A 16,509-nucleotide genomic window follows, 5' to 3' on the forward strand; every position below is an offset into this window, starting at 1 on the left:
GTGATGTTTACTGAAAAAAAATCTAAGTTTATGAATTCCAACCTGTTTTTTTCCGATTTAAAATAAACCAAAAATGTTTGATTCACCATTTCATGTCATTTAAAAAAAAAAATAAGTAGTTTGGTGAAGAATTACAGCTCAAATATCAAATTCCTTAGTTCTAGAAGAGCATCTCTAAAAACACTATTTCAAAACCATTGAAAATCTTTGGAATTCTAAAAAACTCCTTAAAATGCAGTTATCTATTCAAATAATTCGTAGAAGCAATATTATTCACTTTTACACGGTAAATTTTTAGAAATAATCTTGTTTTTGTTGAAAAACACAAGTGGTCCTATTCTTATTTCGCACCCTTTTTCCATAGTTTTGGTCCCCAACGCCAATTGCAACGTCCAAAAAAAGTAAACTTATGCTTGATTTATCCGTTAAACAATTCAAAACAATTTATAGAAGAAATATTTGGTGATTTTCAAACATTCATATTTTTACAAGCAAAACACATAGTGGTGCTATTCTTATTTCGCTCACTGTAGCTTAAAAAATATCACAATTTTTTTAGGTCTCACGAAAATGCTTCTAGTTCATCTACGAGTTCATGTATCTTTCTGATTTTTGGAGCATATCAACTTGAAATTATACGCTGTCAGAAAATGCTAAAGACGAGTTACTAAATTTTCCCAACAAGATACGGTGAAAAGAAAAAAAGGGGATCAAGTATCCCCATTCTCCCCTACTCTCAGTATTGGTTTTGAGAGTAATTAAGAGGAAGAAAACAGAAGTATGAATACAACAGGAAATTTTGTAGAATATAATTGAGTTTTGAGTTAAATGATCGGTTAAGGATTCTCAGAATTGGTTTTGAGAGTAGTTAAGAAGAAAAAACGATTAATCATGAAAAAATAGAGCAAGATAGAGTTGTATTAAATATGGTTATAAAGTTTTATAGATTACTCAGGAATAGTTTTAAGTAAAATAGTTGATTTTAGTATTTTCAGAATTAGTTTCGAGACTAACGAAGGGAAACAAGAAAAAAAAGTATAGTCAGACATGGTCAATAGAAGGTTTTGTGTTAAATTTGGTTGAAAGTTTTCCTTAAGATTAGCTTTGAAATGCCTTTCAATTGCTTAAAAAACAAATAAGGATGACTCAGAAGCAACTTTGAGTGATTTGAATGAAACACAAATAAAAGTTCATGGAAAAAATTTCTTAAAGGGTGATACGGTCAAAATTTGGTCAATATCAACTTGACGTATTTCTTTCAATTTTGCATTTAAAATCCTGTACACCCCTAATTTTGAAGGTTTGTGTGTGTAGAATGTTGCTCCTATTTTGATTTTGGAATTCACTTTTCAGTTGTCAAAATGCCGTTCAAGGAAGAAGAGCAGCGTATCAAAATTTTGCTCGCGCATTGCGAAAATCCGAGCTACTCGCACGCAAAGCTGACAAAATCGCTAAAAGTTGCCAAATCAACCGTTACAAATGCAATTAAAGTGTTTGGGGAACGTTTGTCGACAGCCAGGAAGTCTGGATCGGGGGAGAAATCGAAAACCGGAAGCCGCTGCGACGACAAAGAGAGTTGCCGGTAGTTTCAAGCGAAACCCTAACCTCTCTCTCCGAGATGCCGCAAATGAGCTGGGTGTATCGTTTACAACCGTGCTTCGTATCAAAAAACGAGCTGGACTATCGACTTACAAGAAGGTAGTGACTCCAAATCGCGATGATAAACAAAATACGACGGCCAAAGCGCGATCCCGGAGGCTGTACACGACGATGCTGACGAAGTTTGACTGCGTGGTAATGGACGACGAAACCTACGTCAAAGCCGGCTACAAGCAGCTTCCGGGACAGGAGTTTTATACGGCAAAAGGAAGGGGAAAGGTAGCAGATATTTTCAAGCACATGAAACTGTCAAAGTTTTCGAAGAAATATCTGGTTTGGCAAGCCATCTGTACCTGTGGCTTGAAAAGCATCATTTTCATAGCTTCCGGGACTGTCAACCAAGAAATTTACGTGAAAGAGTGCTTGAATTAACGTCTGCTGCCTTTCTTGAAGAAACACGGTTGTTCGGACGAGCAGCAGTTCAAGGCAAACTGGATTTCTGCGGCGAAGAAGGTGGACGAGGTGGCTGTACAAAATCTGATGGCAAGGGTTAAGCGTAAGGTCCGGCAATTCGGATTTGGAAAAGCGGAAGCCTAACTGAATATTTTCCTGAATTTTATACTAATTGAACTTGAAAAAGAAATTTAATTTGATTTTTTTAATAAACCATTTCACCGATTTCACGCGTTTTCCCTTGACCAAATTTTGACCGTATCACCCTTTAATAGAAGTAAAAAGTACTAATTACTCAAAATTTTAGAATTTTCTTGAAATTAACAGGATTTGATAAGATTCTTAGAGCATAAGAAAAATTATGCTTTTCTGTTAACTGATAATGATAACAAGTTTGAGTTTTAGAAAACTTCTTGATGGAGTACCGTCCAAGCCTTTGGCTTTGAGTTTCTGGTGGGTTTTAGTGAAAACAGGGTGATCATGAATCAGCTTTCTCTTATCTGAAAAAAGACGTCGTAACAACTTTTGAGTTTTCTTGATTTCTTAGATGGACACTTAAATCAGATGTAAAACCGACATTGAAAAGTCATCTATTTAGAATACATTAAAGCCAATGAGCGTGAAGTAGCGTAGAAAACTGAGTTTTCGAAACGTAGACCCCTACAGGTTCGGTTTGACTGATGATACTTCTTCTTCTTTCTGGTATCATGTCTCCTTCGGATGATATGAAAATAGATGAGGGCCAGTATCTCAGACTATATGCTCAACTTTGCTGAACAAAGTAGAGTAGATTGTATCGTCGTTATTTACGGTTCAACCTTATTAAAAATCACAATTTAGGATATTTTTTATTTAATTTATCAATTTCGTCTTAATAAATACCAATTTGAAAATCAAATCACTTGCAAAGAAAAAACTGTGATGTTTTAAGGAAATCATCATAAGGCCATAGTCAAAATTTGAGCTAAATCTCGTAACGGAAAGGGGTTGCACTGAATCTCAAGAATGAAAAGGTTTCTGAGGCATAGACTGCAACTCGATTTGACTTAAAAAAAAAGTTATGGCAGTTCAAAGATTGTGTTTAAGTCGCAAATTGTCGTCTCACACGCAATGAGTACATTATACTCATTGCGTTTCATATGACAATTAGCTACTATAACATAATCTTTTAACCACTATAGCTTTTTTATTTGAACTCCTATCGTGTTGCAGTCTGCAGATGAAATGTTAGTCGTAATTTAAACACAATGTCTCAGGGTCCCTTTCACACTTGAGATTCAGTGCAGTCCCTTCCCGTCATCAGACTCATCTCAAATTTTGCATATGGCCTTCTGATGATTTCCTTAAATTTTCTAAGTCTTGTTTTGCAAGTGTCTTGATTTTCAAGAAGGTCTTTATAAAGACGAATTTGATAAATTGAATAAAAAATATCTTAAATTGTGATTTTTAATAAGGATTGAACCGTAAATAGCATTTCACACAATGATTCAAACAACACACTTTGTTTTGCAAAGTTTAAGTGCACAAAAATTTGTAGATTTTAATGGCATTGATATTAAATAAAAAATCAAGCCATGTGCACATTTTGGTCAGTTAAATACAAAATGTTTGGACCAAAAATTCTTTAAAATGGCTTGCTGATTTTGAATTTTTATACAAATTTGGTTCATTTTTTATTTTTTTCGTGTAGTATTTAATCGAAACAAAATTTAAAAAAAATTAAAATATATAAATTTTGTGAAAATTTTTGGACCCAGAATTTATTTGAAATCAAATCATTGAAAAGTGGACTTATTTCAAAGATCGCGTTTGCGGATCCTCTAAACATGTTTTTTTTAGTTGGCCTCATACAAAAGTTTGTTCCTCACATCCTAATCAACTGTTTGGAGGGTAAGCCCCCAGACTCCCAGACAATATGCAATTTTGGGACACCCTAATGAACATGCGTCATACTGTAAGTAAGATATCCTACCAATATAAATAGCATGTTACCTCGAGTAGCATACTTGTATTGCCTGTGCGCGCAGCACGGCATTCGCGTGAAGGCCACTAACCGTAGCATTTCGGCTCACTACCATAGTTTCCAATTGGAAGAATTTTTGAAAGTTGGGGTTCAACCAGGAGATTCAAGCTTCAACCTGCCGGATGATAGAATCAGAATAGAATCAGAATCAGACCTGGTGCATTGAAATGAGAGCTTCAAATTTCAATAAATGTTTTCAAAGCAGAAAAATTGAGGCGGGAAAAATAAACTGTTTGTATCAAAGGAGATATAACCATTTTTTCAAAACGACAAAATAAGAGAGAGCATACAATTAGTGCAGTGTGAATGAGCTGCTAATCCCAAGTATAATTCATTTGACATCTGAACAAAATTGATAGCCTCAGTTCATCACTGAGACGCAACCATTGACGATGTGAAATTTGTTCTACTGAGCCACGCCAACGATCGTGGAACTCGAAGTGATTGTTATAATAATGTGATTTTTGAACAAGTTATGCATATATTTTCAACAACCAAGCATTTAAGGTTATACGGTTTTTGGGTGAATGTGAGTAGTTTACAACTCTCTGAAGCCACCTACATAATGGCACTGGGTTGAAGAAAGCCTTGTGTATTGAAAAGGCAAATGGCTTAGACGTGTTTTCACGATGCCATGCCAAAATCGTTCATTTTGAATAAACTCTGCTTGAAACAGTTTATTCAAACGAACAATTTTCACAACATATTTCGAAAATCACGTCTTCTGTGTTTCTGGTCTTATATCAGGTCTTTGAGCTTAATTCGTGTCTTAGCGCTGTGCGAATTATGTGGCTGAAATTTCTCCCAACTTCTTCATATCTGACTCCATCCACATACATATATTTCATTCTTTTTTTTTTTTTTTCATATTCTTGATCAATACGGCATTCCTATTCATCCCAAACACAAAAGTATAATTTCGTTCTAATTTTATTGTTCACTGCAGAGCTTGCATCCTAAAAATGTTCATTTTTCCCGTTTCGCCCAATTATTTATCATAAAATAAATAAAACGCACTCAATTAGCTGTTTCACATCGCACATTATTTCAACCCGTTTATATTCACTAAAAAATTCAATGAACCAATTCACACACAGAGCAAACCAAAATCGACCTTTTCTTTAAGATCTTCCTGTGTATGCTTCATTCGTGCAACTCAATAAAATGGATAGTGTTTTAATCACTTAATCTATTTTGTTAATAACATTGATTTCTGAGGTGTTGCTGCATTGGAAAGTTCATAACTGCATTCAAAATTCAAAACAACACTTAATAGAATAAAGGAAAATGCAAGAAAACTATAAGAAATTAAGAAAAAATGGAGAAAAGTTTGCTAGTTATAAGAGGAATTCAAAAAAGAAACAATAGGTTTAAATTAAATCCACAACTCAATTCAAGTATAAATTACCAGATACAGTAAAGTTTATATAGCAGTTGGGCGACGTGCAATGAAGTGTGGCATTCAACAAAGCTTACACCATAAAACGACTGCAAAATTTTAATTCCAAAGTATTACAATCCACCTAAAGTTTACAGGTGGCAATAAATATTTGCCAAAATAAAACCGGTATTATCTCCTCTTCTAGCTCGAGTGTGTGCGAGTGAGCTTTTGACCCGAAGCTTTCCCGCAAAATGGCAGGAAAACTGTTTACTCATCAGTCAACCGTGAGTGAAAATTTGCACTTTGTCGAGGCAGTTTAGGTGATCCGGCGGAAATGGGAAGGGTTTTCCAGAGTCGAGGCGGAAAGAGGTAAAACAAACCACGCCATTGTTGCCAGTGGTTCGAAATGTTGCAGCAGCCGCGCGTTTGACTGTTACGCTAAACATTCACCTCATGGGAAGAGCTCACCTTCATCCCGGGCACACATACAAACGTGTATGCTCGCAAAACACACGTACATACACACATACCTACCTCTGGATATACAGTGCTATGAAAACAAACAAACAGGCAGATAGCAACACATTCACAAACATTCTGGAGCATGCAACTCTTAAGCGATTCATTTCTGGAAGTCACTCCGGCGTGTGGGTTAAATTTAAATGGTTTGCTGAGGGCGCGCAAGGAATTAAGCAGCTGACGGCAACAGCAAAAAAAAATTTCGGAGAATCGTCACACTTTTTTATTCGTAGTTAAAAGACTAGAAAGAAGGCTGCATCATCCATTCGAGGCTAGTAGTGGCTGAGCACTTCTGAGCACAAACTGTATATTCATGCAAAATGAAAGTTAATGTGTGGCATTTTTGGGTTGCCCCTTTGGAGGGGGGTTGCTCAGTAGACCATATTCCTAATTTTCTTGTAAAACTTGGAGGCTTTAAATATTAAAAAAAACATAGAAAATAAGCTCTACATCTGGTTATAATTTAAGATATTTATTTCTAGTGCTGGCAAAGAAGAATCGTGGTCTCAAGAAATTGATTAATTTCTGGCATGTGTTTGAAAGACCCCTCGCACTAATTAAATCAACAATTTTGTGTAATTCTCAGATTCCTGTCATGCTATCTTACTAGGTATATGCCAACATGCAAAAATAGCGCTGTTGAAAACTCACCCGAACGGAAAATGATGAGATGATGGTGATGGTGTGGTAGCTTCTACGGGGACTTACGTATTCGCTGTGATTCGCATTTTTTTTCTTGTCTTATATAGTCTTAGCTACGAATTAGTTGAATATTATGTTGTCCTTTTTTTAAATTTGAAATAGGTACTTTTGATAGCTTTGAATTATTATAAGGAACTGGTGCGGAAAAAAGATCATAATAAAGTAAGTGATAGATTTCAAAGTTTTTTTAATTCCATAATTTTATTCGGAATACCGTCTCGTCGAAATTTATGGTTATGCATATGTCAATACAGTATAACATAGTTCAAATTTCACCAGTTTTCAAACAGGCATGATAAAAATGCAAAATTCCTGTTTTAGGAGCATTGTCAGTTGTAGATCTATATACAATTCGAACCAGGGCCGTATGAAGACTTGCTTCAAGGGGGAAGGAGGGAGGGAGGGGAGGGTCGTTTTGTGGTAATGAGGTGTTTCCGTGAAAAAAATTTGTTCAATAACATTTTTGCTTGAAAAATGCATATAAAAGACCTTTTCTAGTTGATGCTTTTTGGTGAATTTGAAATCAAATAAAAACAATTCGTTTGACGTTTCAGCCTACTACCTTCAGCCATCCTCAGAAAACTATATTATAAACAAAAACTTAAATTAATACAAAAAATTCTTCACCATATTCCATCACAATATCGCTGCACTCGTTAACATCAAATCCTCATTTTGTCACTTGGAGTTGGAACATCGTGAGGCGGGGGGGGGGGGGGGGGGGTGATGGGTGGCAGTGTTTGGTACATAAAAAAAGGCGAAAATCAAATAATTTGGAATCAATTGCACGAAAGCTTGTTTGCAACAAACTGCATACTATATCATTGCACGAAACTTGTAAATCAAGTAATATTATATCGAAAAATTCAATGTCACTATGTCTAGTAAAAATGTAAAGATCATTGCAAAGCTAAATTGATTCGTGATTTTATTATTTATTCGTCATTCAATGCAAGCAAACTTTTGAGAAATTTTTTAACAATGTTCAAACTTTTCTTAGCATGTGGGGATCTAAGTAGTCAACGCTGCAAGAAGGACGTGATTGACAGAGGCTCCAAAAATTTCAAAATATTTCAGGAGCAATCGTAATACCGAGAATGACTGTTGCATCAACAAGGAACTTGACGGAACTGGACGGTATTTTCAGCATGGAAATGTTGGAGGAATTTGGGGCTATCGAACCTTGATTATTCCTGCCTGTTACGTTCCCGATCCCTGAATTGGACGATCTCCCTTCCGGAATACTCTCCATTAGGAAAGCTGATAGCACAACGCTAAGTACTTTTTTTTTAAATGTTTAGTCTTTTAAAGCGTTTTCGTATATTTTCCACTGGCACGGAGGCAGTAGCGAACTTCATAAACAAACAAAATCGCCGCCCGAGACGATGCATACATTATATGCGTCATTCAGGGTGTTCAGGGTGAAGATTTTGTTTGTTTATGAGGAAAAAGTGTGCCCCTTTGCCTGTGGAAAATAAACGAAAACGCTATAAGTTTGAGTTTGGTCAGAATTCGATAGTTCACAGTTCACAGTAATACAATTTTAGCGTTTCAGTAGAAATGGAAAAGTTTGACTTTTTTTTTCATCGGGTTAATCGATTTGAGTTCATGGTATTAGTTCATGTAGTCTTGTAGTTTCTGACTAACGGCCTTAGATGTCATTATATTTCTTAATTGCAGTTACATACATTATTGTAAAACTAGATACCTTTTTTTCTTTAACGAAATTGGCTTTAAATTAAGTACACAATTAATCCAACAACTTTACGGATACCCAATCTTTAAAAAACTTATTAGAAAACTTTGATTAAAAGTCTCCTTACTCCTTGCATTAAATTCCTTGCAGCTTTAACATCAGTTCTCTTCGGCGCTTTTCAGTCTGCGCATTAGGAACATAAGTAAACAAATGGTGTCAAATTCCGCGCATTGGTAAAATCAATGTTATGATTTGAAAAACCATTTTTTCTAAAAATTTTTAGCAGACATGTTCAAAATGATTTCATCTTTCACGTAAAGGCATTTCCAATGAGAAAATTCTGTTTAACACTGTTTCATTTGATCTTTTAAAGGGCTTATCTGAAACATATTCTACAGATGATGTTAAAATTTAATATATTAATAGTTGAAGCAAAGAAATACAGTGAACATTATTTTACTAACAGATGTTTTTACCCTCATCTAATTTTTCCAATTTGATTCTTCAATATTGGAAGTTGATTGTATCAAAACCAAAACATGATGCATTTTCAAACTTTCGAATGACGTTAGGAAAGAACAGGAGCGTAGTACACTAGTACAATGTATAGGATTTTGTTTTTCACATCATTACACTAGTCAAAAGTGTATCCTGCTCATATTCTTTTCTCCCAAACATCCAACCTTAAATTATTTTGCTAGGATGCAGAGGTGACCTCGGTCCTAAAACATAAAATTGATCTTTCATCCTTTTCTACCTTTTCCAATCTATCCATTACTACTAGGAAGTGGCCGGCGCCATTATTGATGTTAAAAAGAGAGAGAGCATCTGTTTTGTGCATTGAGGATGAGCTGCTAATTCTAAGCATCATTCTTTTGACCTCTGAACAAAACTGATGGCCACGGTCAATACCGAAGTAGCAACCATTGGCGATGTGGGTGTAGTTCTACTGAGCCACGCCTGCAACAATGGAGTTCGAAATGCTTTAAAGGTAATGTAGAAGCAATAATGGAATCACTTAATAATAAATAATTAAACCTTAGTATTGTAGGTAGAAATTCATGATGAAGTATTTCGGGTTCCAGAGTAGTTAATCCAGCTAAGCTAAGCTAACCTAAGCTAAGCTAAGCTAAGCTAATATTCAAACTTTTCCTGGCATTTCTTTGAGAACTCCTAAACGAATAAACTCGTGACTATCATCTCCATTTTGCCAGCTATTCTGGGTTTTGGACCACTGCAGTGCACTGTGCCCCGCTAGAGCTCAACTTTCTGGCCAGCTCCGTCTCTTTTTTTAGAGCGAGCGACTTCCACACGCCCGACCTCCAAGATGAGGATCTATGATCCAGAATATGGATTGGGTTTTTATTATTTGAGACCGTAGACAGCAAAATGAGATTTTTGACCCCTCCTCCCCCTCCGTGGACAGCGTGGACATATGGAAAACCCCTACCCCGTCCCGGATGTCCACGTGGACAGATTTGAAATTATTTTTTTTCTAAATTTAATTTGACAGTCAGAAAACACTACTTTTGCCTTTTTGTTATTGAAATGACTGATTTTGAATAAAAAACGATTTAGCATTTCTCAATCGGACAAAAAACACGGACAAGCACGTGCTTTACCAATCCATCGGGTTAGATGTATGGGTGAACGTAATTGCGCCTCGAGCTATTACTTCTCCCAGCCATTCAATTGATGCGGGACAAAGGGTCTAGTCTAGAACGCACCTTTGAAGCTTTCCATAAAAATATGCTCTTGGCTCAATTTCAACATCTAAAAATTTTCTCCTACTAAGAGCAAGTTCACTGGTGTTGGAAAAAAGTGACAGAAATTTTAACACTTGTGGTACATATTGAAAACTTTACCGTCCAAAAACATTTTCAAGATCCTTACTTACAACACGTGTTCTATTTTCGCATGCTGTGAAATAGAAACAGTGCTGTAAAAAAATAAAACGCCCAAAGATCTTGAAAACATTTTTGCATGGTAAGATTTTCAAAATATGCCATGAGTGTCGAAAACACTTTTCCCACACCAGTGAACTTGTTCTAAGTAGCAGATACTTACTTTATCTATCCGTCATTCAATTTCATTTTTTAATTCTTCTACCAAGAATTTTCGTCGTAACGTTCACCGCAATGCCATTAATCTAGCATAAAGGGTGATACGGCCAAAATTTGGTCAAGAGAAAACGCGTGTAAATCGGTGAAGTCGTTTATTGAAAAAATCAAATTAAATTTGTTTTTCAAGTATAATTAGTATAAAATTCAGGAAGAACATCCCCCCCCCATTAACCCCTGCCATCAGATTTTGTACAGCCACCTTGTCCACCTTCTTCGCCGCAGAAAGCCAGTTTGCCTTGAACTGCTGCTCGTCCTTAGCAGTTTTTTTGGTCTTCTTTAGGTTCCGCTTGACAATAGCCCAGTATTTCTCAATTGGGCGGAGCTCTGGCGTGTTGGGAGGGTTCTTGTCCTTGGGAACCACCTGCACGTTGTTGGCGACGTACCACTCCATGGCCTTTTAACCGTAATGGTAAGATGCCAAATCCGATCAAAACAGTACGGAACAACCGTGTTTCTTCAGGAAAGGCAGCAGACGTTTATTCAAACACTCTTTCACGTAAATTTCTTGGTTGACATTCCCGGAAGCTATGAAAATGCTGCTTTTCAAGCCACAGGTACAGATGGCTTCCCAAACCAGATATTTCTTCGCCAATTTTGACAGTTTCATGTGCATGAAAATATCTGCTACCTTTCCCCTTCCTTTCGCCGTATAAAACTCCTGTCCCGGAAGCTGCTTGTAGTCGGCTTTGACGTAGGTTTCGTCGTCCATTACCACACAGTCAAAATTCGTCAGCATCGTCGTGTACAGCCTCCGGGATCGCGATTTGGCCGTCGTATTTTGTTTATCATCGCGATTTGGAGTCACTACCTTCTTGTAAGTCGATAGTCCGGCTCGTTTTTTGGCTCGATGCACGGTTGTAGACGATACACCCAGCATATTTGCGGCATCTCGGAGAGAGAGGTTAGGGTTTCGCTTGAAACTACCGGCAACTCTCTTTGTCGTCTCAGCGGCTTCCGGTTTTCGATTTCCCCCCGATCCAGACTTTCTGGCTGTCGACAAACGTTCCCCAAACACTTTAATTACATTTGTAACGGTTGATTTGGCAAGTTTTAGCGATTTTGCCAGCTTTGCGTGCGAGTAGCTCGGATTTTCGCGATGCGCGAGCAAAATTTTGATATGCTGCTCTTCTTCCTTGGACGGCATTTTGACAACTGAAGGGTGAATTCCAAAATCAAAATAGGAGCAACATTCTACACACACCTTCAAAATGAGGGGTGTTCAGGTTTTTTAAATGCAAAATTGAAAGAAATGCGTCAATGACCGTATCACCCTTTATAATAATAAATCAACGATAACTATTCGTTAAAAATGATTGGGTTGTGGAATTGCCATCCGGATTGAGATTAGGATTATGATTGGGAGATAGAATAAGGATTGAGAACAGTACCAGGTTTCTGATTTAACTGAGAATCCGGAATAGAGTTCTGATCATTTTTGTATTAAAAACTTTCAAGTGTAACACGCAAGATGAAAGGACAAGGTTAAAGAAATTGTGTGAAACAACCGCCAACTTAAAGTTGAATTGAACGCATCAATAAGATTGTTGAATCCTTACCGAATATGCTTATTTGAAACAAGAAACCAAATAGCAGACGACAAATTTTTGTAGCCCCGCCCCAGCTAACATGAAATCGTAATAGAAATGATAATATAAATCGACTATTAAGACATTTTCAATAACCATCGAAAACACGTTGGAATTGAGTGATTTTCTAGCATTCATTTACGGCAAGCTCAAAAAGTTGAATCGGATAGCAGTTTAATCAATTCGTAAATATCCCAAGTAACACCGATAGTTTTATTAGACTCCTCGAGCCTCTTATTAAATCAAAACTTTATCTAGCAGCCAGTTATAAAACTTAAAATGTTACTTGGGGATGTTTCCAAAAAGTTGAGAATATGCTATTTCGACATTAACGATTTGAGTTATCTAAAAGTGAACTGATTTAAGCTAAATGGGTAGTAGTCCTTCAATTGACACTTGTCATAAAAAGCAAATCTCACTTAAAGAGCTAGAGCGTGAATCATATCAACTGTTGAGTTGGCGTCGTGGTAACGTATCGGACAGCAAACTCGGAGGACTGGATTTCAGATCTCGGTCGAAGAATTTTTTTTCGTTTTACTCAAATTACTTAAAACCGTTTATTTTGCTTATTATGGGTAAAACGAATCGTTGGAATCTTGTCATTGTAGATATATCACCTCCACGTTTGTAGCTATAAGTATGTAATTTTTGTCAGTTTAATACAATCTTTTCATCTGATCTGTTTGTTTGAATAATTCCTCTGTTCCTGCGATATACCTTCTTAAATGTTTGCTGGGACACGACTTCTTCACCAGTTTGTTATTCATGGTTGAAATGCATATATGTATGTTCATAATCTTAAAATTGAATAATTTCAAGCAATTAGATCAGTGGAATCAGGGCAGTAGTTCCACTCACGCAAACATTATCTGATCAATTTAAGCAGCGATATTTTTTATCAGTTTTCCAACATTTCTCTCTCCCTAAATAACTTGACTAACCATTAATTTTTGTTTTTTTTTCCCATCAAATTTCCCCAAGTACTATAATCAGTTCAGCTATCGAATGACTTTGGAGTGAGGGCCTCCATATTTTACAGACCACATTTGTAGATAACGTTCCCATCCAGGAATAGATTGGACCAATTGGAATAATAAACGCTCTACTTCGTGCATTTATATTATACTTAACTTTTCAGGAGCCACTCAACAACAACAACCACAACAAGCTGAAAGTCAAAAGGATCCATTCGTTCGATGGTTATATTAGCGCAGTCATGTATAAAAATATGAACTGCCTTATTTTAGCCGGGGAAATGACTTCATGTCTACAGGAATGAGTCGAGGGTAAACCTACAAGTTAGCCGCTGCCCCGTCCAGGGATTGTCCACTCGTCGAGTCTAAAAGTTAAAAAAACCCCAACGTCGTCGGAGGGACAAAAAAAAACTGAACCATCAGATATTTTAGGGCGCGGCTAAAGGACTTCATTTTTGGTTCATGAATAATGGATTTCCAGCGGTTTGGTCCCTGGGCACGCAATTGAGTCGATATTTTGCGATTTGATGAGAGCCAATATGTGTGGAAATGAGGGTCCTTTCTTTGTGCTTCGGGGAATATGGTTTGGCTAAGCTGCTCCGGGGGTGCTTGTTCGAAGTAAACCTGAACACGACTCCGCTTCTTAATGGTCTTCGATCAATGGAAAGTTTTGTCAATAAAATCTAATTAGTATGAATGTTCTCCAAAGGGTAAGCTTTCAGGACTGCTCTTATGTCAATATGTTTAGATACGATCAGTTTAGATCTAATTTATTCAAACATAATTTTTTCTGTTGTTTGTTATCCGAATAAATTTCATTTAAGCCTTATAATTTCAAACTTACCGAAAACCAAGCCAATATTGTAGAACATAGCCAATGAGTAAGAGCAGCAGAACCAGAAACGATTGTAAGTGGCCCAGTAAGGTAAAAATACCGGCATCTATGGCGTTCGGCCGCATTCCAGCAAATCCCAGGATACAGATGTATGGTCGCAGGAACTGTAAAAAGCAATTAGAACAGTATTAAAAAAATAAGAACCAAATTTACATAACAATAATATGCAGTGCTTCACAAAATTCGCTATATTTTTGACAATTTACATTGAAAATTGTTCTGTGAAAGAAACATCAAATAAAAAAAAATGATTACGATATCTTCCATTCAAACATCAGTCCGAAAAAGAATAAATTTCGCCTGTTGGACAATAATCCACCCAATTTTCAAACCGGTCCCATTTTTTATCGCATCAATTGATTTCGATGAAACTCGACCAGGTACTAGTTCAAACATTTTTACATCTTTTGACCAAATTTCATGTATTCAAACGGTGTGTTTCGTAGAAGGACTTAAAGAAAAAAATATAGTAACGCTTATTTTTGCATGGGCAGGCAATTGAACTGGTAACTCAAAAATGTCATCCAAAAATTAAATCATGCTTAAAAAGTATCTTCTTATGCTAAAATTTAAAAATTGGCTAGCAAATCCTGTCAGCAGTCTGAGAGGGTCAAATTATCTGAAATTATTAGAAATATCTAGAATTATATGAATTTATATATGAATCCATTTGAATCTATTTTTTTTTTGATTTTCTGATTGTGGCAACACTGGAGGGGATTTCATTAAAAAAAAGAAAAATTAAGAAAATTAAGAAACACGAGGAACCGCTATAACTTTTTGATGATAACGCTAATCGCAATGCGATCTGGAGTAGAAACGTTTGCCTTAATTTAAGCTTTGATAAAAATAATAGGATAATGAATATTGAAAAGTAAACGAAACGTTAAAAACAATTTTTGATGAGAAATCAGTTTTTATACTCCTCCTGGGTTAAATGTCTCAAAATTCCATTCGCAATTCGAATGCAAATGTAAATCGCTACAGCAGTTCAATCTATCTTAATTTAGCTTGTTATTGTCTTTTGATGCAATAATCATTATAAGCCTGGAGTTTCCTTTAACATTTTTATTTTTATTATTCCCAGCCAAATTTTTGTAACCCTGCGGCACTCTTCCATTTTATTCAAAGAGATTACTGTTAAGGTTAAATAATCTTAGCTTCTACAGTTTCCAACCTACTTTATTATTCAAATAATCTCTAAAATTCTTTGTTTTAAATTGATTTTTTTGCAAAAAATGCATTTCAATCTTTTTGTCGATCTAAAATTAAAAAAAAAGTATTGTTTGCAAAAGTGAATTGCAAATGATCGATAGCAAGCTATCCTGCATGGCGTAAGATTCATCATATTTTGTTCATCCCTTGCTTATTTAAGTTTTTCTACTGTACACTGAAGTTCTACTTTATTATTAATCTAGCTGACCCGGTGTGCTTTGCTACACCTTTCAAAAACAAATGATATTTTCGGAATTAATTCAAATTTTTATTGTTTTATTGGCATTATTTTGAATCAAATTACAACATAATTCAAAAGCAACCGCCATGAAATAAGAGCTGCAGCTGGAGTTTCGAATTGCAATTCAAAGATGACTTCAACTAATTTTCTGAATCTTGATCTTTAAGCTCTGATAATTTTAATCTGTTTCTTTAAACTTCGCCCTGAAAAAGGAGGGTCTCAAATTAATCTAACGCAAACAATCTAAATTATAAAATATGGTTGTTTTTGCTTGATATGTTCTGGATTTATGCTAAAAACTGGTAAGAGAGCCCCTATGTCCTTCCCATCATCCCCTGCTGAATGGAGGTCGTCATAATCATACCCATTTTTTTCGAGACGAAAAATCCTCTTATATCAAATAAAGTTTCATTAGTTGATAAGTTTTTAAGCTTTACAAAAAAATTTATATGGAGCCCCCTCCTTTCTTACCCTCTCTACACTGTAAAGCGTAAAGGTCTATAACAATCGTAGAAACATATCTCTTAACCAAGTACCTTTCCATGTCATATTTGTTTCCATTTGTTGGCTTTGTTAGCACAAATTGAGAACTTACGCTTACAAAAGTGTATTGGGCTCACCTCCCTCGTCCTATGTGCCTACTCACTGAAAGGAGGATGGTGTGATGGTGGTGATAATCATATAATCGTTCCAAAATGATATTCCATGTTAAGTTTTATCCATTTCTCGGATTTTGTAAAAAAAAAGTTAAATAGAAGCTTTCTTCTTTCCCTCATATATTCCCAATTCTATCCTACTGCAAGAAAGGAATTGTTTCACATAGAAAAATTTCTCGTATTGAAATACCATCCCATGCCAAATTTGGTTTTATTTGCGTTGTAAATTCTTGAGTTATGCATAAACTTGAAAGGAAGTACCATCCCTTTTTCCGTTCTCCCCATTGAATGGAGGGAGGAGAACTTAATGTTCATAAAAGTATTTCTCGTACACAAATTTACTTAATGAAACAAAATTTTATATGATTTGCTCGATTAATTCTCAAGTTATGCAAAAATTTGTATGGAAGTCCCCCTTTCCCCCTTTATATCTTTCCGCTGGAAAA

At 35.9% G+C, this 16,509-nt stretch overlaps 1 protein-coding gene across 3 annotated transcripts in view; it reads right to left on the reverse strand.

The window, feature by feature from the left end:
* Window positions 1–16,509, reverse strand: part of LOC129748081 (uncharacterized) — a 205,799-nt gene that overhangs the window by 88,863 nt on the left and 100,427 nt on the right. For all 3 annotated transcript variants that reach the window (XM_055742557.1, XM_055742556.1, XM_055742555.1), the window contains exon 4: window positions 13,901–14,055. In XM_055742557.1, coding sequence (XP_055598532.1) covers window positions 13,901–14,055 — 155 coding nt within the window. The remainder of the gene's footprint in view (window positions 1–13,900; window positions 14,056–16,509) is intronic.

Source organism: Uranotaenia lowii, chromosome 2 (assembly GCF_029784155.1).
Source record: "Uranotaenia lowii strain MFRU-FL chromosome 2, ASM2978415v1, whole genome shotgun sequence".
In the NCBI taxonomy this organism is placed as follows: domain Eukaryota; kingdom Metazoa; phylum Arthropoda; class Insecta; order Diptera; family Culicidae; genus Uranotaenia; species Uranotaenia lowii.